The sequence below is a fragment of the Cetorhinus maximus genome, chromosome 17 (assembly GCF_964194155.1).
Source record: "Cetorhinus maximus chromosome 17, sCetMax3.hap1.1, whole genome shotgun sequence".
Taxonomy (NCBI): Eukaryota; Metazoa; Chordata; class Chondrichthyes; order Lamniformes; family Cetorhinidae; genus Cetorhinus; species Cetorhinus maximus.
The window spans coordinates 7,092,950-7,114,727 of NC_135895.1; the positions used below are offsets into that span (position 1 = coordinate 7,092,950).

Genomic DNA, 21,778 nt, shown 5'->3' on the forward strand with positions numbered 1-21,778 from the left:
TCCTCCAGCCTCTGGTAGCTGTAGGCCTCCAGCATCTTCTGCTCCTCGGATGTCCGCAATCTGACCAAGGCCCTAATGATAAGTCCTGACTTCTGCATGTCACACTTGTCCAGGCATGACCCGGGCTGGCTTGTTTTCCTGCCAGCAAATCTGGTGTGGGGGCACGATTCCCGTCGGGCCTTACTTTGCCTCCCATTATCAGGATGCAAAGCGGGTTCACGCCGACCTCCAGCGAGATTGGTGTTCCGCCATGGCAGACACCATGGGATGATCCCGCTGTGATTTCACATCGCATGAAACTGGTTTTCGGACTTCTCGCCATGTCGTTCCATTCCCCCCGCCCACCATGGTGCCCGACACCAACAAGAGCAGAAAATTCCGGCCTGAGTGTTGACCAATGACCAGCTCCCAGAGACTGAGTGTCGACCAATGACCAGCTACCAGAGACTGAGTGTTGGCCAATGACCAGCTCCCAGAGACCGTAACGACCAATGACCAGATCACTGAGATTGACTGCCAACCAATGGCCAGCTCTGAGGTTATGACTGTTGACCAATCGGGGCATTCCAATGGAATTAGACTGCTTTCTGAAAAGCGAGAACTTTCAGGGAGAAGGTGGGGGAATGGCAATAATGAATTGCTTATTCGGAGAGTCAGTACAGGCATGAAGGGCCGAATGGCCTCCCTCTGCATTGTAATCGTTCTGTGATTCTGTGACCAATGATCTGTTCCAAAAGAGTGAGTATCAACCAACAGTCAGTTCCGAGAGAGTGAGCGTCAGCCAATTTCAAGCTCCGAGAGTCTGAATTTTCACCAATAATCAGCTCATAAAGCGTGAATGCTAACCAAAAGCCAACTCTTACAGTAATGTATGTTGATCAATGATCTACTCCGAGAGAGTGAGTGTCAACCAATAGCCAGGTCTGAGTGTCAACCAATGACCAGCTCCTACATTGCGACTGTAGCCAGATATTGCACCCTCGTAAAAATGTTTCATGTCCATGACCTTTCATCAGAACTAATTTCTTTGTTCAGTTTTGTTTGTCTGAACATCCTTTTAGAAGCTCAAAATGGATTCCCAGAACGCAAACATACGGTATCTACTTTGAAGGTGAGGCCAAGCAATACTATCTTGGCCCGTGACCGACACGCAGCCCTTTTCAGTACTTCTTCCAAACCAAAATATCATGAAGGACACCCAATGGAATGCAAATAAGCTGATAAAACAATTGTCTCGAATTCTAACTGGCTTAACACCTTAGTGCCTCAGTCAAAGAGTTGTGACAGTTGCTGAGCTATGCTGACTGATCACAGTTCAATGAAAATAATGCCCTCACTCAGCAGCCGTTTTAGATTGTGGCATTCACCTCAGACGTGGGTGACTACAACTCTTAAGCAGATGTACAAATCTAACAGAGCAAAACCCTTGCATTTTTCGCAGAAAGCCGAAAACAATGCGAATTATATCGAGGTTGTATATCTTGGATAGACTTAAAGGGGGCTATTTAATACATATTCTTAGACAAGATATTAGGTAAACTTTAATAGCACCAGTTCAGTTTGCCAGGGGTGGGGAAAGGGGGGGGGAAATCACAAAACCACAAATGGCAAAAGAATTTAATTTTTTTTTAAAAAAAAGAACAGGTTGAGTTTTCTAAATTAGACGAGCTTCCAAGCGATGTGCATGATCAAGCTGAGCAGGGAACTGTGCTGACAATCTCTGTTGCCTGGCTCATCTGCTATTTGCATATTAAGAGGGCAGGGCACAAGCATGTGTAGGGGCAAAGGCCAGGCAAAGAACTATTATCCAAGGGCTATTGCGTTACAGCAACGAATTAAACCTTGGGTTCAATGACCCTCCTGGTTCCACTACTGGGTGTGCGTACAGTTCTCGTACCAGGACACGGACCTTCGGAAAGCTTTGTAAATATCTGGGTGCTGTGTACAGAGAAGTCCCCCGCTTCTCCGCATCTGGCTGAATGTCCGATTCAGGTCCCCGATGCAGATCCACCGTTCGTAGTAATGCAGAGAAGCGCACCACTTGGAGTGGTCGTTGTACGAGTCAAAGAGGGCAGGCCCCGGCAATTCGACCCTTGCCACGTTGTAGACGTGATACGGGAGGGAGCAGTTCGAAGGGAGCTCGTATTTGCTGCTGTTCCAAGTTTTTGCCAGCAAATCTGTCTTCAAGGCTTGGGCAACCCAACCTGCATAAATGTCTGAAAAACAGCGACGAATGTGGCTGATAGTTAAAAATATCTGTGAGCTCTTAAGATGTTTACATACACAAGAGTATATTAAAAAATCTGACACCTGCATCCATTTCCTGACCACAAAACCTTACTTCCCGTTGTCATGTTTTTGCCACACTTGTATCGTATTTTTAGGAACATAGAAACATGAGAACAAAATTAGGCCGTTCGCCCTCTCCAGTGCCATTATGAATCCCTGCGTCCCCATTTACAGAGGACAATCAGTAAAGATCTGTGGCGGAAAATAGGGGTCTTTGAAATGCTGATGGCAAGACACACGGGCCAGGGTTTTATGGCCCCTCCCGCCCGGCGGGATATTACGGTCCCGCCAAACCGCACGGCGATTTAAATGGCTCGCCGCATCCAGCAGGGATGGATCACACCAAGGCAGGGCCTTAAAATCCCGGCCACGGTTAAAATTCCACGTATGCACATAAGACCGACGGAGAGGTGCCAGAAATTGCAAAGAGCAAAAAGAACTCTTAAAAGAGTGACATCCAAAAAAGAAAATTCCGTATTTTGGCCATAAATTTTGGCTGAAAAGCTACAGAGTCCTCTCCTAGAGGGCAAGGTGAAGAGCAAGCAGGAAGAGGATTCGGCCTAAGGGCAGTTGAGTGATGGATGTCACAGAGCGGTTGCGGGTGAGGACGTGTGAAGATCGCGCAAGACTGACGGGCGTGAGGTACCGCGACAGCAGATCTCCTGGTAGGAGACAAGCAGAGGAAGCAGCAGCAGCAGCATTTAGAATGGGAGACTGTGCAAAGTTGTCTTTCTATCCCCTCTTAGGGCCTTCAATGGGAAGTGAGGAGAGCGTAAAGTGGCAGGTGTTTATTGTCGGGTTCTATCAAACGTGTGGACATAAGAGCTTAAGATGAGAAAATTAGACAGGAAGTAGCTGCAGATGGGAGGGTCAGCAGCTGGAGAGGTAGAGATTTAAGGTAATTGGCAAAAGAACAGGCGGGGAGATGAGGAAAATTTTTTTAACACAGCGAGTGAGTTGTTGTGATCTGGAATGCGCTGCCTGAAAGGGCGGTGGAAGCAGATTCAAGAATGACTTTCGAAAGGGAATCGTATAAATACTTGAAGGAGAACGATTTGCAGGGCGACGGGAGAAGGGCAGGGGTAATGGGGACCAATTGGGTGGCTCTTTCAAAGAGCTGGCACAGGCACGATGGGCGGAATGGCCTCCTTCTGTGCTGTATCATTCTCTGAATGGCCCCATTTGCCACCTCCATTCCTTAATGGGGGTGACATTTCTAGTGGCTTGTTTTACATAGCTGCTTGGGCTCTTACCATCTTCAAAATGCTTGTATTTTGCAAAGTTCTGAAACCGAACTCCCCCTGTGGATGTAAGCATGGTACGGCGTATCCACGGTGACTTGGCAACACCGATACCGTGGACAACAAATCGGAGGTCTGAAAGCTCAGGCAGGAAGATATGAGGAAGAGACCAATTGTAGACATGCGGGTTATAATATAAAAGCTGCCTTCCTGTTAAAAAAAAAAGATTTTTGTGCGATTAGTTTGTCAGCGATAAGTCCGTAAGGTTCTATCCCCCAATACCAAACAGAAAAGCTGTAACTTAAAATCTACCGTGCTTCAAACACTCAACTATTCCCAGCACACGAGGCAAACCATTTCTCGCATTGATTTTTTTTGTGCAGAGGTCAGCATGCTCTGGATTGTAAGTAGCGGCAACAAAAGCAATATGTATTTATATAGCATCTTTAACTTAATAAAACATTCCACGGTGCTTCAAAGGAACAATATAAAACAAAATATGATACTGAGTCACATTAGGAGCTATTAGGTCACACGACCAAAAAGTTGGCCAAAGTGTAGCTTTTTAAGGAGTGTCTTAGAGGATGAAAACAAAGTAGAGAGGCAGAGTGGAGTAGAGAAGGTATTTCAGATCTTGAGGCCCAGGCAACTGAAGGTGCCGCTACCAATGGTGGGGCCAATTAAAATCGAGGATGCACTCAACTGGCAAAATTGGCCACCAGCAGGCAGCCCTGCCACTGAGGTGCCCACTGTTGATTGCAAGCCTTGGCATTGGGAGGGTGTTGGGCTCGTCTCCCAACGCCTTCCCCCATCGGTTTACCACCCCCCCCCCCGAATCCTTTCAGCCCATCTCCAGAGGGCTTGCAAAGCTCATTCCTTTATTTATGCCTGAGAAGTTAACTCACCGGCATATTCCCAACAACATCGCCCACCCCTTACATACATAACATACAATAAGAATTCCTTACCGATTTCCATCATCTGGCTGTAATTATATGTAAAACAGAAGAGAGTCTGTCCAAATTTCCTTCCAGACGAAGGCCATGAGTAACCATTCTCAAGAAAGGGAGGGAAGTTTGGGGTGCTGTGACTCAACCAGAACCCTTGGGTTTTGTCGAACAGCAACACACCTAGAATTAGATAACAATGAGTAACACACCGTCAAAACACATGACTAATGAGCATCATGAAGGACACTATAGGATATAATTTAGACGTTTGCGTTAGCAGTGCAGCTATTTATCAGCAAGAATGAATACTGGGAATTCAGATATGGAGATTGGTGGGACTGTAGAGAACGAGAAACTCTCGCGAGGCCTGCTCAGCTTTGAACCTGAATTCCAGATTTGTGCTGCAAGATGGTGAAGCTAGGATTGACAACCCTGGCTCTCACCGATGACTTCCCAACACACCGACACGGTGTGTTCCCAAGCCAATTGGAAAGCAGAAAGTTTGCTCATTCCACAATTGGATGATGTTTAACTATCAGCCAAAGAGTCTTATTCCTCATCTCCAATTTTTTTTTTGTAATTAATAAACAGCTGATCAAAGAAAATGAATAATTATACTAAACCCTCGCTCTACACTTGGACTCCTTCACAAATTCCCAGGTGTGCTGACCTCTCTGCTCAACCTCCTGATATTTGCCGATCTATTTGTTCAGATTTCGGATACTTGCTGATCCCCGTTTGCCTAATGATTTCAAAGTTCAGAAACTGAAACTCACTTATTTAAAAAGGGAAAATCGCAAAGCTGTCTCAGCAAGTCCAGAACAGAAATGCCTCAGATTGAGTTTGTGCTGAGTCAGTGACTCCATCTCGGCAGAGTTTATCTAAAATTGGTGCTAACAACATGAGGGGGAGGAAAACAAAATTAGTCAGTGCCCCGTGCTCCTGACCACCTTCCAGTAACTCCTGCTGCTGCTGCTAGCGTGTGTGAGTGCATGTGTGTGTGTGTGGGGGGGTGGGTGTTTTGTGTGTGTCTATTGTGTCATTTGTGTGTGCGTGTGCATGTATGTGTGCATGTGCTTTGTGTGTGTTTATGTGTGTGTGTATGCATACGAGTCTGTGTTTGTTTTTTGTGTGGGCGTGTGTGGGTGGGCGTGTGTGTATGCTTTGTATGTGTGAGTATGTGCATGTTTTCTGTGTGTTTGGTAGGCGTGTGTGTTTTGTGCGTGTGTATGTGTTTTCCATGTGTGTGTTTTGTATGCGTGCGTGCACTTGTGTGCATGCGTGTGAAAACCCTGGACAAAGACAGGGCTGGGCTGGGCTCTGATGTTCTCATGTGGGCAAGTTGTCTGCCGACACTCACTGTTGTGGCTGGTAAATAAATCACAGGCCTCTGGCTCTGAAGAGCAGGGGCGCTCTCTTCGGTGTCCTGGCTAATTTTTATCTTTCATACAACACCACTTAAACAGATTATCTGCTTGTGGGACCTTGCTGTGTACAAATTGGCTACCACATCTCCTACATTGCAAAGTGACTACGCTTTTAAAAAAGTACTTCAGTTGCTGTAAAGCAGGACATCCTGAGGTCGTGAGAGACGCTACGGAAATGTGAGGTCTGTCCTTTTTATCTAAGTCAGAAGGCCGTGAGTTCATGCTCCACCCTGAGTGCTAAAACATGCAGTCTCCATTTTGCTGACACTTCAATGAGGTACGGAGGGAGTGCTGCAGTGTTGGAAGTGCCGCCTTTGGAGTGGGATGTTAAATTAAGGCCCTCTCAGCTGGATGCTGCTAAAATCCTTGTACATTTCTGTGTAACCCTGTGCAACTCACAATGACTTCCTAAAAGCCAAAATAAATCTGTCAACAAAAGAACAAATTGCTGATCACCTTCATTAATTAATTTAGGCTACCATTGCTGTAAGAACGCAAAACGAAAATTCATTTAAGAATAGCTGTAACTTTCACTTGTGATTCGTGAAGCATCTGTTAGAGCTGTTAACATGTGAATTTCCCTCACGTTTTTGACTCTGTAATAACAAACTAGCTTCAAGCCAGCTGCAATGTGAGTAAATCAAATATTCTAGTGAGGTGGGCAAGAATGTGCTTCTGGGTTAAGGTGAGGAGAGTGGTTTAAGGGTGAAGTAAAGCAGGTTAGCATTACAAATGGTTCATAGATAGTTATTCAAATTGGCACTGCTGGCTGAGAGCTATATCTGCCAGTTCTGCATGATGGAATATTGACCCTTTACAGATAGCGACACCCTCCATATTCTTTCTGTGGGACTGACGGACCACTTGGTTCAAACTGACTCACCTCAGCCATGGAGGAACTAGCTCCTTAGGCATTCGGACAAAAGGTCAGCGACCTGAAAAGTTAACCCCCTTTCTCCCTCCACAGATGCTGCCAGACTGAACATTTCCAGCATTTTCTGCGTTTATTTAAGGCTGTGGCTCAGCTGGTAACCCTCGGGCCTCTGAGTCACAAGGGTCGCGGGTTCATGGTCCCACTGCAGGGATTTGAGTGCAAAATACGGGCTGACATTCTAGTGCAGGGCGGCGTGCAGCAGTGTCACAGGTGCCATCTTTCAGAAGAGGCAATAAGCTGAGGCGCCATCTGCTCTCCCAGGTGAACATTGAAGATCCCTTAATACTACTTTGTAGTAGAGCCCTGGCCAATCCCTCAACAAATGCCTGAAATAGATTATCTGCTCATTGTCACATTACAGCTTGTGGGAGCTTACTATACGCAAATTGGCTGCACGTTTCCTGCATTACCACGGTCAGTGTTTGCAGAAGTATTTCATTGGCTGTAAAGTGCTTTGGAACATCCTGATATCACCGAAAGGCACTATATAAATGCAAGTCTCCTTTTTTTTTCCTTTTTCTGTCTTGATTACGGAGATGAGGACAAGTCAACTGTGGATCCCACCACCCCCCATATTGGAAAGGTTGATGCTGCAGGAAGGGGAGGATCAAATTTGGTTCAAAGTCCCTCTGGTAGAAAATCCTGCCAAAGCCCAATGCTTATGGACTAGTGAAGCTGACCATGAATGTGAAGCCTGATGGTGTGTCTGGTCCTCAAAAACCACGAGTGAAGACCAACATGAAAGGAGGAAAGAAAACTGGACAAAAAACACATGAAATGTTGATGTGAAAAAGACAATTTCCCCTCCTGCTATTGGAAGGGAAGAAGTGGCGGATGATATTGGGTTGGTAATCAGAAGTGAAGTATAAAATCACGGTTAACTGTTGCCAAGGTCATTATCCTTTACCTCCCCAAAGAACTGACCAATGGTGGAGCCCATTATATATTGGCTAATTATTAACCAATGGTGAACTGCAATCAGCTACTTGTCCTGTCATGTAATACCTTTCCAATGTTGACAAGTAACCTAGGTTATTTCAATATTGCTCTGAAAATTGATAATCCTTGACATTTCACTTTCACCTTCAATATCATTGTGACAGGTATCGAGAGACTCCATAAATCCCAAATGTGAGGGGAAGGGAAAATAAAACGATAATACAGCAGCCACTTTAAGACATTTTGTTCCCATAAATTTATTAAAGAGTTCCAAATGCATAAATGACAAATATAAACAGACCGAGTTCAACTACAGGATTCTCGGGCTCCACATACTTTAGTTCAAATCCAATCTGGATTGACCACCCAATGTATTCAACACTCTGTGCCAACAGTATATAACATTTAGTTACCTTTTGTATGTCCATGCTTCACGTCATAAGGCATTGATGGTGCAGCATCATTGTAGATAAAATATGCTCTGTCTTTGACCTGTTTCCGGGGGAAACAACAATGATAGCTCCCAGTCCAAACATATAAATTCCATAAAGTCACACAAGGTAAACAGGAGAGGTTACGAAATTCGAAGGGTGGGTGAGTCAATAGCAAATGGATCTCACTAAAGACAAGTGTGAGGTGGTGCATTTTGGTGGGTGTCAGAAGGTGGTATCGAAATAAGAAGCCTCAAATTTAAGTCAGAAATGAGGGATTTCTTCTCTCAGAGGATCGTTAGTGAATTGGAATTCTCTTCCCTAGCGAGCAGTGGAAGCTGGGTCATTGAATATATTCAAGGGTGAGTTGGGCAGATTTTGCATTGATGAGGGAGCCAAGCGTTATGAGGGGCAGACAGCCAAGTGGAGTTAAGGCCACAATCAGATCAGCCATGGTCTTATTGAATGGCGGAGTAGGCCCAGGGGCTCAAATAGCCTACTTCTGCTCCCATTTCTTTTCATGTTCTTCTTATGCCTCATACTCTTTGGGAAGAGTCTAAGTGAAGCAGAGGAACAAAGGGATCCAGGGAGACAGATTCACAAATCACTAAAAGTAGCAACACAGGATAACAAGGCCACAAAAAAAAAGCAAACCAAGCATGAGACCTCATTTCTAGAGGAATAGAGTTGAGAAACAGAAAGGTTAAACATATAGAGAAGTTTGGTTAGGCAACATTTAGATTTCTTTGCACAGTTCTGGTCCCCACATTTCAAAAAGCGTAGAGACGTCGGAGAAAATTGCAAAGTGATTAACAAGGATGATACAGGAACAAAGAGGTTGTAATTATCTGGAAAGATTGAAAAGGCGAGGCCCTTTTCTCTAGAAAAGAGAAGGCTGGGTGGGGTGAAGGACCTTGCTAAACTGGACACAGAAAAGGTGTTTCCACCTGTGGGAGATCGAGAGCACAGCTGAAGGACATAAACTTAAGATAATCACTTATAAACCCAACAAGGAATTCAGGAGAAACTTCAAGAGTGGTGAAAATGTGAATCTCAGTACTGTAAGCTGTGGTTGAGATGGATAGTACAGATATATTTATGAGGAAGCAGATAGGCAGATGAGGGTGAAAAGAGAATGATCTGCTGATAAGATGAGATGAAGTAGTGTCGGGAGGAGAACCCTGTGAAGCCTAAACACCGGTACAGACCAGTTGATCCAATTGACTAGTTTTGACACTGTAATTCCTATGTTGTTTAATTTCAGGCGGTGTAATTTGGTGAGGTGGGATTTTGCTGGTCACTTTGACTCCTCATGACTTCATCCCAAAGAAGAAGAAAAGTCATACAGACTCAAAACTCTGTTTCTCCCTCCCACCGACGCTGCCAGACCTGCTGAGTTTTTCCTGCATTTTCTGTTTTTAAGTACAGGAAGGAATTTTGAACCCACATCATGAAAACAATTGGGATGGGTTAGCTTTGTGCTCTTCATTGTTAGCTCACTCAAGAGATCCACACTGGAGCCTATTCCTTCCCAGTGAGCATGGGAATTTTTGGGCGAAGAGCCAGGTGAAATTCCTGGGAGAGGATCCAAACTGCTCCTGGGATGTCGAGAGGTAAGGGTAAAGAAGCAATCACAATCTTCCCAACTCTTGTCCCAGGTTGGGCATTTATAATCGCATAAATGGGATGGAAGGATGAAGGACTCGCTCAACCACAACTAGGGTAGAATCCTGCCTCCTCACATTAACCTGCATACATTCTGCGACAGTTAATGCATCACAAAGCCCTAATTTATGGGATGCCAGTTTAAATCCAGCCTGGGACGATAGGTGTAGAAGAGTCATATGGGCACAAAAGTCTGTTTCTCTCTCCGCAGATGCTGCCAGACCTGCTGAGTTTTTCCAGCCTTTTCTGTTTTTATTTCAGATTTCCAGCATCTGCTGTATTTTTGGTTTTTATGATAGGTCAAATGTTTTGCTCTGCAAGGGTCCCAAGTGAAATGGGATAAGCTGTTCCAAAATTTGCCCTAACTCAGCACTAACTGGTAATCTCACATTCATGACAGGTTTTGCAAAATGGAAAACCATGACAATGCTGTAAGAGAACACACTCTTACATTGAACACCCCTGACATTGGTAGAGTAGAGGGTAGATCTATGAGTCACGCAGTCAAACAGACAATTGTATCAGTGCCGGATTTGATGGTACAAAGCATTTCTTCCCCAGAACTGCAACTTTTCCACTCAAGGGGCACTTTGTGACATTCTGGAAGAAATGATCGGGGAATTCTCACCGGGACCCTATTGCTTTAGTGTGCATGAGGATTGGTCACACTGTGCGTTTACACTTGCCTTTGATTTATAGGTGGAGTAAAGCTGATGCAAAGTTCTCCCTGGGGCACTCTCCGTCATATTGACAAGGTATTTGCCCTGCTGCCAGTTTACAGTTGAAGGATCCAAGTACATGTATCTTAATCCCATCCCGACAGCTTGATGAACTCTATGTTTGGGCAGCTTGTAGATGGCAAACCTGTGAGGTAAGGAATTGACAAAGAGCAAAAGAGTAGAAAAATGGCAAAATAAAACACCAAAACATCTAACGCTTAGAAGTGTTTGGGATGTTAATCTGTTAAGAGCTGTAAAAATTTAACATTGCACCTTCAACAATACAGTCCCTCATTGCTGCACTAGAGTGCCAGTTTAGTTCAAGATGTCCATTGCTTTATTGTATGAAGCTATGTCTCAGCTTATCTGCTGCTGAAACACTCATCCATGCATTTGTTACCTCTATGCTTGACTATTCCAACACCCTCCTGCCTGGCCTCCCACACTCTGGCCTCTGTGAGAATCTGATCATCCAAAGTCCTGCTGCAAATGTCCTTATTCGCTGCCAAGTCCCACTCACCTACCACCCCTGTGCTTGCTGACTTACTTTGGTTCCCAGTCAAGCAATGCCTTGATTTTAGAATTCTCATCCTTGTTTCCAAATCCCCCCCATGACCACCCCTACCTATCTCTAGAACCTCCTCCAGCCTCACAATCATCTGAGATAATTTTGGCCTCTTGAGCGCCTCGATTTTAATTGCTCCACTATCGCTGTCTTCAGCTGCTGAGGGCTTAAGCTCTGGGATTCTCTCCCGAAACTTCTTCACCTCTCTGTCTCGCTTTCCCTCTTTACAAAACTTCTTAAAAGCTACCTCTTTAATCAAACATTTGGACATCTGCCCTAACATCCCCTTATGTGGCTCGGTGTCCAATTTTGTTTTATAATGCTTCTGTGAAGCATTTTGGGATATTTTATTACAATATGGACTCTATGGCTGGGATTTTCTGTGTCTGCCTGTGTTGGGTGGTGTGAGCAGATCGTGTGAAACCAGTTGGCGATTATCCACTCAGCCGGCCGATGGCAGGCCACGTTTCCTGTCATCGGATGCCGGGAACCTCATTGTAATACAGCAGCATATCATTATAAGGCCAGCCCACTGGACTCATTCCCCCCTCCTCCCTGCCCCGCTGTATCATCCACCCACGTTGGCGGGAAAACACGCCGACGTGTTTCACAACAGCACATAAGCGACGTGTACCTGGCGAGCTGCACTTCGCTCGGGGCTTCAAGGTTTGTTTGCCTACCTTGCTTCGGGCAGCACTCGCAGTCATCAGCGCCAGGCTTCACAGACAACACCACATCACTTTAGAGGGGCCTCACAGACAGGTCTCTACCTTCCAGGTCAGCCATATGTGTTTGGCTTTTCAATGGGCTGTAGGGCAAGGTCTTGCTTGGGGAAGGGGGAGAAGTGGCCTCAGGCAAGGGAAGAGGCTGCAGGACGAGGGCTGTACTGGGGAAGGAGGGTATCCCAGGGTGTGTGTGTGGGGGGCACATATCGATCTGTACAAGCAGCCTCAAGATGATGAGGGCTGAGGAGACAGTCTCTGGAGGAGATGAGACCAGATGGACATGTGAGGGTGTGTGTGTGTGAGAATGGATGGTGATGCCCCTTGAGCTGGCAGTGAGTGAGATGCCAGTGAATGTGTGATGGGCTTGAGTGTGTGAGTTCAGAGTGATGAGATGGTCCCATAGCCTGGCTGCACAGATAAGATCATTCATCCTCCATCTGCATTGGATGGGCAACCTCTTCTGTGCAGCATTGGCACTGACCACCACTGCCACCGCTTGGCATTCTGGATTGGTGACACCCGTTACCCGTCCTGCGGGCAGAGCGGGGGTACAGGTGGGCCTCCACGGCATTCAAATGGCATTCCAGTGGCGCGTCATTAAACCTGGGAGCTATAACCTTTTTGTTTTGCATGGATGTCTTCCCTGCAGTAGTGGTGGGCTGGAAGCACTGAGATGTGTGAGCGCGGCTGAACTTTAAACATGGCGCCTGGCGTGATGTAGCAGCGAGGTGATGGCATCGCGGGCGAATGAGAGTCCGCCCACCATGGAAATGGCCTGTTTCCCAGGAATGCATAAGCTTGGGACGATACGGCATGAAAATCCTCCATCCCAGCCAGCGGGTAAAATGTCAATTCTGTCCTATATAAATGTGAGTTTTTGTTTATATGTAAAATAATAATATGCTTGCTCACATAAAACTCACATTTTATTGCAATAGTACTTTTTTAAAATACTGGATTTCTATTAATTCTTTCACCAAAGACTTAAACAGAATCAAAACTTTTCATTCTGGAACAAGCTACACAAAGCTGTCTGTGTGTAAAAACAGGCCTAGGAATATAAATGCAAATATTGTCAAGAATCTGACCTTGTGACTTGTTTATAGTTGTAGATAACGAAAGTCTAATTGGGAACTGTTTTCTCCTGAGTTGAAAAGGCAGGTTTACATCTGATGGGCTCAATATTATTTGGGCATTGGTGAGACCACACCTAGAGTACTGTATGCAGTTTTGGACGCCTTAATTTAGGTGGGACATGTTTGTATTGGAGGCAGTTCAGAGAAAATTCACTAGCCTGATCCCCTGGGATGGGGAGGTTGAGGAAAGGTTGAGCAGGTTGGGCCTATACTCATTGGAGTTTAGAAGGATGAGAGGCGGGCTTATTGGAACATACAAGATTCTGAGGGGGCTTGACAGGGTGGATGCTGAGAGCATGTTTCCCCTCGTGGGGGAATCTAGAACCAGGGGGCACAGTTTCAAATTAAGAGGTCTCGTATTTAAGACGGAGATGAGGAGGAATTTCTCCTCTCCAAGGATCGCGAGTGTTTGGAATTCAGTCCCCCGGAGAGCAGTGGAGGCTGGGTCACTGAATATATTCAAGGCTGAGTTAGACAGATTTTTGATGGGCAAGGGAATCGAGGGCTATGGGGGACAGACAGGAAAGTGGAGTTAAGGCCACATCAGGTCAACCATGATCTTAGTGAATGGGGGAGTAGGTTCAGTGGACCGAATGGCCTACTCCTGCTTCTACTTCTTATGTTCTTATGAATAAACACTCAAATTTCCTTGAAATCTGCTGATATAATTCCAGCATCTATCATCGAAGAAAACAGCTTCCTCATTACCATCTTGTTCCATGACAAAGTCCTTGTAAAGTTTTGTAGCAACATTATAACTGCTCCTTCCTTGAGTCTAAGTTTGTATGTTGCCCTGCCTATTGGAGTTAGACTGTGTAGAAACTCTGGAACATATGCACAGTTAGCATCTTCTTCATCTATAGGATCAATGCTGATGTATTCATTCAATTTATTAGACAGCTTTTCTAAAATGTTTTGATTCAAATCTGGTGAATATTTATTTTTACCACAAAGAATATCTTTTGAATAAGTTGTATCAAGTAATTGCCCCCGTCATTTAGCCACACTTAAGCAATTCCATCATTTCATCCACCCCTCCCAAACCACCCATCCTATGCCTCCCATCCTCCCATGCTATCCCCATCCTTCCTATTAATCTCATCCCATTCCTCACAGAAATGATCGCTAAGGGATATAATTAACAGATATAATCCCTATTATATCTTATAGACTCATAGATGTTTACAGCACAGAAGGAGGCCATTCGGCCCATTGTGTCCGCGCTGGTCAACTAGGATCTGACTACACTAATCTCATTTTCCAGTGTTTGGCCCATAGCCCTGGAGGCTATGGCAACGCAAGTGAATATCTAAATACTTCTTAAATGTTACAAGAGTTTCTTACTCAACCACCCTTTCAGGCAGTGAATTCCAGGCTCTCACCACCCTCTGGGTGAAAAAATTCCTCCTCAGCTCCCCTCTTAGCTTCTACTTCTTATCTTAAATCTATGCCCCCTGGTTATTGATCCTTCTACTAATGGAAAAAGTGCCTTTTTATCCACCCTATCTATGCCCCTCATAATCTTATTCACCTCTAACAGGTCCCCTCTCAACCTTCACTGCTCCAAGGGAAAACAACCCCAGCCTATCCAATCTTTCCTCATAGCTCAGACCCTCCAGCCCAGGCAACATCCTGGTGAATCTCCTCCGCACCCTCTCCAGTGCAATCACATCCTTCCTATAATGTGGTGACCAGAGCTGCACACAGTACTCCAGTTGTGGCCTAACCAGCATTTTACACAGTTCCAGCATAACCTCCCTGCTCTTGTATCCTATGCCTCAGCTAATAAAGGCAAGTATCCCATATGCCTTCTTAACCACCTTATCTACCTGCCCTGCTACCTTCAGGGTTTTGTGGATATGCACACCAAGGTCCCTCTGATTTTCAGTACTTTCTAGGGTCCTACCATTCATAGTGTAATCCCTTGCCTTGTTAGCCCTCCCAATGCATTACCTCACACTTTTCTGGGTTGAATTCCATTTGCCACTGCTCTGCCCACTTGACCAGCCCATTGATATCTTCCTGCAGTTTACAGCTATCGTCCTCACTATTTACAACTCTACCAACTTCCGTATCATCCACGAACCTCTTGATCATACTTCCTAGAGTCATAGAGTCATAGAGGTCTACAGCACAGAAAAAGGCCCTTTGGCCCATCGAGTCTGCGCCAATCAAACAAGTGCCTAACTATTCTAATCCCATTTTCCAGCGCTAGGTCCAAAGCCCTGTATGCCATGGCATCGCAAGTGCACATCCAAATACTTCTTAAATGTTATGAGGGTTTCTGCCTCTACCACCCTTTCAGGCAGTGAGTTCCAGATTCCCACCACCCTCTGGGTGAAAACTACATTTAAGTCAAAATCATTCATTTACACCACAAACAGCAAGGGTCCCAGCACCGAGCCCTATGGAACCCCACTGGAAACAGACTTCCAGTCACAGAAACATCCCTCTACCATCACCCTCTGCTTCCTGCCTCTCAGCCAATTTTGAATCCAATGTGCCACTTTGCCTTGGATACCTTGGACTCTTAGTTCCTTGACCCGTTTGCCATGAGGGACCTCATCAAAAGACTTGCTAAAGTCCATGTAGACCACATCAAATGCATTACCCTCATCAACACTCCTGGTTGCGTCCTCAAAAAATTCGATCAAATTTGTCAAACACGGCCTTCCCTTAACAAATCTGGGGTAATTCTCCTACCAGGGTAACTTTGTTATAGGTCTCCCCTTACCTTCCGCTGTTTTTGTTCTCCACCATCACCGCCACCACCACCACTGCCATCGCCGTCATCAACAGCACTGCCACCACCACCATCACGATCACTACCATCGCCACCGCTGCCATCACCGCCATCACCGCCACCGCCATCACCATCGCCACCAACATCACCATCACCACCACCATCACCATCGCCACCACCATCACAATTGTCATCACCATCACGATTGCCACCATTAACACCACCACCATCACTGCCATCAACACCATTGCCACCATCGTCACCACCATCACCATCACGACCACTGTCACCATTGTCATCAGCATCACGATTGCCACCATTAACACCACCACCATCACTGCCATCAACACCATTGCCACCATCACCATCACGATCACTACCACTGCCACCTCCGCCATCAGCACCACCATCACTACCATCACCACCACCATCACTACCATCACCACCACCATCACTACCATCACCACCACTGCCACCACCACCATCACCATCACTGCCACCACTGCCATCACCATCACTGCCACCACCACCATCACCACCACCACTGCCACCACCACCACACCCACCCGCCACCACCGCCATCACCACCTTCACCTTCATAACCACCATCACGACGACAGCCACCACCGCTGTCACCACCATCACTGCCATCACCATCGCCACCACTGCCCCCACCACCATCAGCGCTGCCACTGCCATCACAGCCACCATCACTCCCACCATCATCCTCACTGCCAAGACGCCTCTTGGTCTGGCTCGCCACTGCCTTCAAATCCTACTTTACCTGAAGGCTTCGCCTGACTTTTTGCACCTTGTATGTGGTAGCACAGGAAATAGGCTTGTGGGTGAAACTATATAGTCAGTACTAGTGTAACACTCAGTGCTCTGACCTTGTATATAAATGAAACCTAGTGAAGTTACTGAATGAAGATGGACCAAACACTCTCATTCACAAAAACTATCCATTCAATACGCGTGCAGTTCTAGAATCCGCATTAAAGGAAGGATGTGATTGCACGAGAGAAAGTGCAGAGGAGATTTACCAGGATGTTGCCTGGGCTGGAGAGTTTTAGTTATGAGGAGAGATTGGATAGACTGGGGTTATTTTCCTTGTAGCAGAGGAGATTGAGGGGGGACATGATTGAGGTGTATAAAATTATGAGGGGCATAGATAGGGTAGACAGGAAGGAACTTTTCCCCTTGGTGGAGGGATCAATAACCAGGGGGCATAGGTTTAAGGTAAGGGGCAGGAGGTTTAGAGGGGATGTGAGGAAGAATTTTTACACCCAGAGGGTTGTGGAAATCTGGAACTCACTGCCTGAAAGGGTGGTAGAGGCAGATACCCTCATAACATTTAAGAAGTATTTGGGTGTGCACTTTCAATGCCATGGCCTACAAGGCTATAGGCCTAGTGCTGGAAAATGGGATTAGAATAGTTAGGTACTTGATTGACAGGCGCAGACTCGATGGGCCGAAGGGCCTTTTTCTGTGCTGGAGACCTCTATGACTCTATGACTCTATGACTCATGCCATAATAGTATGAACATATTTGAGCTGGGTGTGAAGCTTTTTGAATGCATTACAGCAAAGAATGTCAATGTTGAAGATTAGAATACATTCTAATTCATCCATTCAGTTTTAACGCTGAGCTATCACAGGCCAACAACAACACAGATAGGTGCAGAGAGAGCTCCTGCTACTTTGCACTCGTTTAGCCTATGATTTAGCATGAAATTTCTTTCAATTCCCACACCAGCCAGTCCATGGACTCTGTGAATTCTGGTATCACCCGTGGCTCAGTTGGAGCTCCTGCCTTGAGTCAGAGGGTTCACAGTCCCGCTCCAGAGATTTGCGGCAGGATTTTCCACAGCCACGCTCTTCCAGCCCCGCCGCAAGCCAACGGGCTTCTGGCTGGGGCACTGCCTCGCCCGGGGTAGGTCCCGCCCGCGACGGGGTTGGTAAATCCCGGCCTTGAGCACACAGTCTGGGCTGACGTTCCAGTGCGATGCCGAGGGAGTGCTGCACAGTCGGAGGTGTCGTCATTCAGATGAGATGTTAAACTGAAGCCCTATCTGCCTTTCAGGCTGATGTAAAAGACCCCGCCACACCATTTTGAAGAAGTGTATGGGGGTTCTACCTGGTGACCTGGCCGATATTTATCCTTCAACCAACATCGAGGTTGATACTCCCAGGGCAGTACTGAGGGAGTGCTGCACTGTCCGAGGTGCCATCTTTCGGATGAGGTATTAAACCTTATAAGGCGGATGTAAAAGATCCTACAGCATTATTGCAAAAAAGAGCAGGGGAGCCCTCCTCAGATTCCTGGCCAGTATTTATCCTTCAACTAACATCGCTAAGACAGAATACCTGATCATCTACCCCAGTGCTGTTTGTGAGGCCTTTCTGTGTACAAATTGGCTGTCAGGATTCCTACATTATAACAGTGACAAGCACTTCATTGGCTGTACAGCACTTAGGGATATCCTGGGTTTGTGAAAGGTGCTACAGAAATGCAAATGTTTTCTTTCTAATTACCATGAAATGGGGGACTCTTTTTAGCTGTGGGTCCACTTGGATCTAGACTCACGCAGCCTCAAGCTCCTTCCACTGGCTGTGTGGCACATTGTACCCACCAATCCACTGGTTGTGTGGCATGTTGTACCCACCAATCCACTGCTTGTGTGGCACATTGTACTCACCAATCCACTGGTTGTGTGGCACTTTGTACCCACCAATCCACTGGTTGTGTGGCACTTTGTACCCACCAATCCACTGGTTGTGTGGCACTTTGTACCCACCAATCCACTGGTTGTGTGGCACTCTGTACCCACCAATCCACTGGTTGTGTGGCACTTTGTGCCCACCAATCCATTGGCTGTGTGGCACGCTGTACTCACCAATCCACTGGCTGTGTGGCACGCTGTACTCACCAATCCACTGGCTGTGTGGCATGTTGTACCCACCAATCCACTGGCTGTGTGGCACGCTGTACTCACCAATCCACTGGTTGGCCGGCTTCATCTCTGCAGGAGATTTCAGCGACACTGGAACTGATGTGAGCGATCAACAGGAAGAACGGAGCAAGGGTAGATGGTGCTTCCATATCATGAGCGGCTCTGTTGCAAACTAATTCACCTAGTGTGTTCTCCCCAGCTGCTGATGAGGAAACTACTCTCATTGGACTTATCTGCAGTTCTGTTATTGAGAAAGCAGAAGTTGCACTGTGATAAATTAGTCATCAAACCTTAGACGGCCCTCTTTACACTCCCCTTGGTGCCTTGGGGTTTGTTTCTCTGCCACGTGACTGTGGGGAATTAAAATCATCAGCAAAATGACAACTTTTAATTAAGCTGCAGCCCAAACCTCAACCTCAGGTTGTGCCAGGAGAAAGAAATAAAATCTGAAAATGTTGGCATCACTCGAAGAATTGGTAGGCTGTGGTTAAAGTTAAAGAGCCAATAAACCAAACCAGTTGGCCCGGTTTATGTCCTGCACCGATGTCGCAGAGATCCAATTGTTTTTGTGCTGCGCTTTCAGCCCCTTGGGACTTTCGAGAAGTTTAACGAAGGGTTTAAAAAAGGCCAAACAGATTCAGGTCAAAAATGTTTCTGTTCCCCATCTGCAGCAACCTTGCTCTGCCATGTTCTGCCAACATTTTGCCACCATCTTATGATGTGAAACCCAGCATATCCTTGACAAAGAATTTCCAAAATGGCTGTGGTTGTGTATTATGCTGAAGGTAATTGTCCCAAGTATTTTCAATGCTGCCCACTGGGGTTCTCACTCAGTTGTCCATCTGAGCCGACCTGCATCTCCGACCACCCATGGATCATACTCCCGTGCAGCACCTGTGCCCGTCCAACACGAGGCTCCATTCACTTTCAAATCCAAAAGCAGGCTTGTGCCAAGGTTTCTTTTCAGCTCCCGAGTCCTTTCCCCTCCCCCAGTCACCCATGTCCTTTCCCCCATCACTGATTCCCCCCCACCCAGCATCACTTTCTACCTCCCCACCATTAGCTACCAACCAGAACCCTCTTCTTTCCTGGATGTCCAGGTGAACTTGCACGTTCCCTATCATCCTGAGAATCCCACCTCAATCCACATTGACCTCCCTGACCTCCTCCTTCCCATCCCCATGGTCCGTGCCTGCCTCCAAGTCCCCACCAACCACCCTGGCCATTGCTTCTACTACTACCATCAAACCCTCACCCTACCACCTTTTCAGCTTACTCTGCCCCCTCTCATACTCACCATTCCCTCCTACCATTCTCAGGAGACAGTCATCAACTCCACAAACCCCTCCCTTGCATTTTCACTGGGACATCCTCCTGCCTTACTCTCTCCTCCACCTTTACTCCCCCTTCTACCCTTATTCCTTCCTTGCCCCAGACTCCTTCCTCCCCTTGGACCCCTTCCCCTCATCGAACTCACCCCTCCCCCAGACTCCATCCTCCCCCTGATGTCCTGCCCTCCGAATTCCTTCCTCCCCCACCTTTGACGTCCTTCCTCCCCCAAGAGGCCTGTCCCTCTCCGAAATCATTCCCCGCTCTGAATGTCTTCCTCCGCCCGGACTCCTTCCCCCACTCCGAGCTCCTTCCTCCACCCAAAGTCCTGCTCCTCTCCAAACTTCTTCCCCGCTCCGAACTCCATCCTGCCCCTCCGAACTCCTTCCCTTACACCTTCCTCCCCCTTCACACATACCTCCCCAGTTGCTGTATTCTCCTCTGTCACACCCTCCTCCCCACCGTACTCACTCGCTCCCTCCCAACCTCACCCCCACGGAACCTTCTTCTGCCCCACCCCCACCCAACCTCACCCCACCCGTGCACCTTCCTCTCCCTCTCACGCCTAGACCTTCCTCTCCCCCCCCATCACCGATCATCCATAGCAGCCCATGGCCAAGACCATGATGTCCCGAAGCAGAAACGAAGCATCAAAGGAGACCTTCCACCTTCTGAGAGCTGCTTTGCAGCAGAGCCATGTCCGTGAGAAGCCATCCAGCGTGTGGTGCACATGTTCCTCCAGCGTCCAGTAGCTGTCGGGCTCCAGCATCCTCTGGTCCTCGGATGACCGCGCAGTGAGCAAGGCCCCTAACGGTAAGTCCCGACTTCTGCGCATCACACTTGTCAAGACTGCCTATGTTAGACGATGTCAGCAGGCATCTTTTTATCTTAGCTTTAAATCCCCAGGCCCAGATGAGACGTACCCCAGGCTACTGTGGGAGGCAAGGGAGGAGATAGCAGGGGCTGCGACATTAAATCCTCTCTGGCCACAGGAGAGGTGCCAGAGGACACTAATGTGGTACCATTATTCAAGGAGGGTGATAGGGATAAACCAGGGAACTATGGGCCAGTGAGTCTAATATCAGTGGCAGAGAAGATTTTGGAAAAAATTCTGAGGGACAGAATTAATCTCCACTTGGAGAGGTAAGTCAGTCAGCATGGCTTTGTCAGGGGTAAATCATGTCTAACAAATTTGATTGAATTTTTTTAAGGAGGTGACTAGGTGTGTAGATGAGGGTAGTGCAGTTGATGTAGTCTACATGGACTTCAGTAAGGCTTTTGACAAGGTCCCACATGGGAGACTGGTCAAGAAGTTAAGAGCCCATGGGATCAAGGGCTATTTGGCAAATTAAATCCAAAATTGGCTTAGTGGCAGGAGGCAGAGGGTGACGGTCGAAGGTTGTTTTTGTGACTGGGAGCCTGTGTCCAGTGGCATACCGCAGGGTTCAGTGCTGGGTCCCTTGCTGTTTGTAGTGTACATTAATGATCTAGACATGAATGTAGCAGGTATGACCAGTAAGTTTGCAGATGACATGAAAGTTATTAGTGCGGTGGTAAATAATGAGGAGGAAAGCCTTAGATGACTGGACGATATAGACGGGCTGGTCAGATGGGCAGAACAGTGGCAAACGGAATTTAATCCTGAAAAGTGAGGTGATGCATTTTGGGAGGATTAACAAGGCAAGGGAATACAGAATGAATGGCAGGATCCTAGGGAGTGCAGGAGATCAG

General features: G+C 46.9%; 1 protein-coding gene across 1 annotated transcript; it reads right to left on the minus strand.

Moving 5' to 3' along the window:
* Nucleotides 1-885: 885 nt before the first annotated feature.
* On the minus strand, nucleotides 886-18,955 carry dnase2b (deoxyribonuclease II beta). Its single transcript, XM_078560681.1, has 6 exons — nucleotides 18,761-18,955; nucleotides 10,563-10,740; nucleotides 8,194-8,272; nucleotides 4,499-4,660; nucleotides 3,543-3,740; nucleotides 886-2,216 (listed from the first exon to the last, which is right to left on the minus strand). The coding sequence occupies exons 1-6, from the start codon at nucleotides 18,940-18,942 to the stop codon at nucleotides 1,870-1,872; spliced, it is 1,146 nt and encodes a 381-aa protein (XP_078416807.1). The 5' UTR covers nucleotides 18,943-18,955; the 3' UTR covers nucleotides 886-1,869.
* Nucleotides 18,956-21,778: the final 2,823 nt, after the last annotated feature.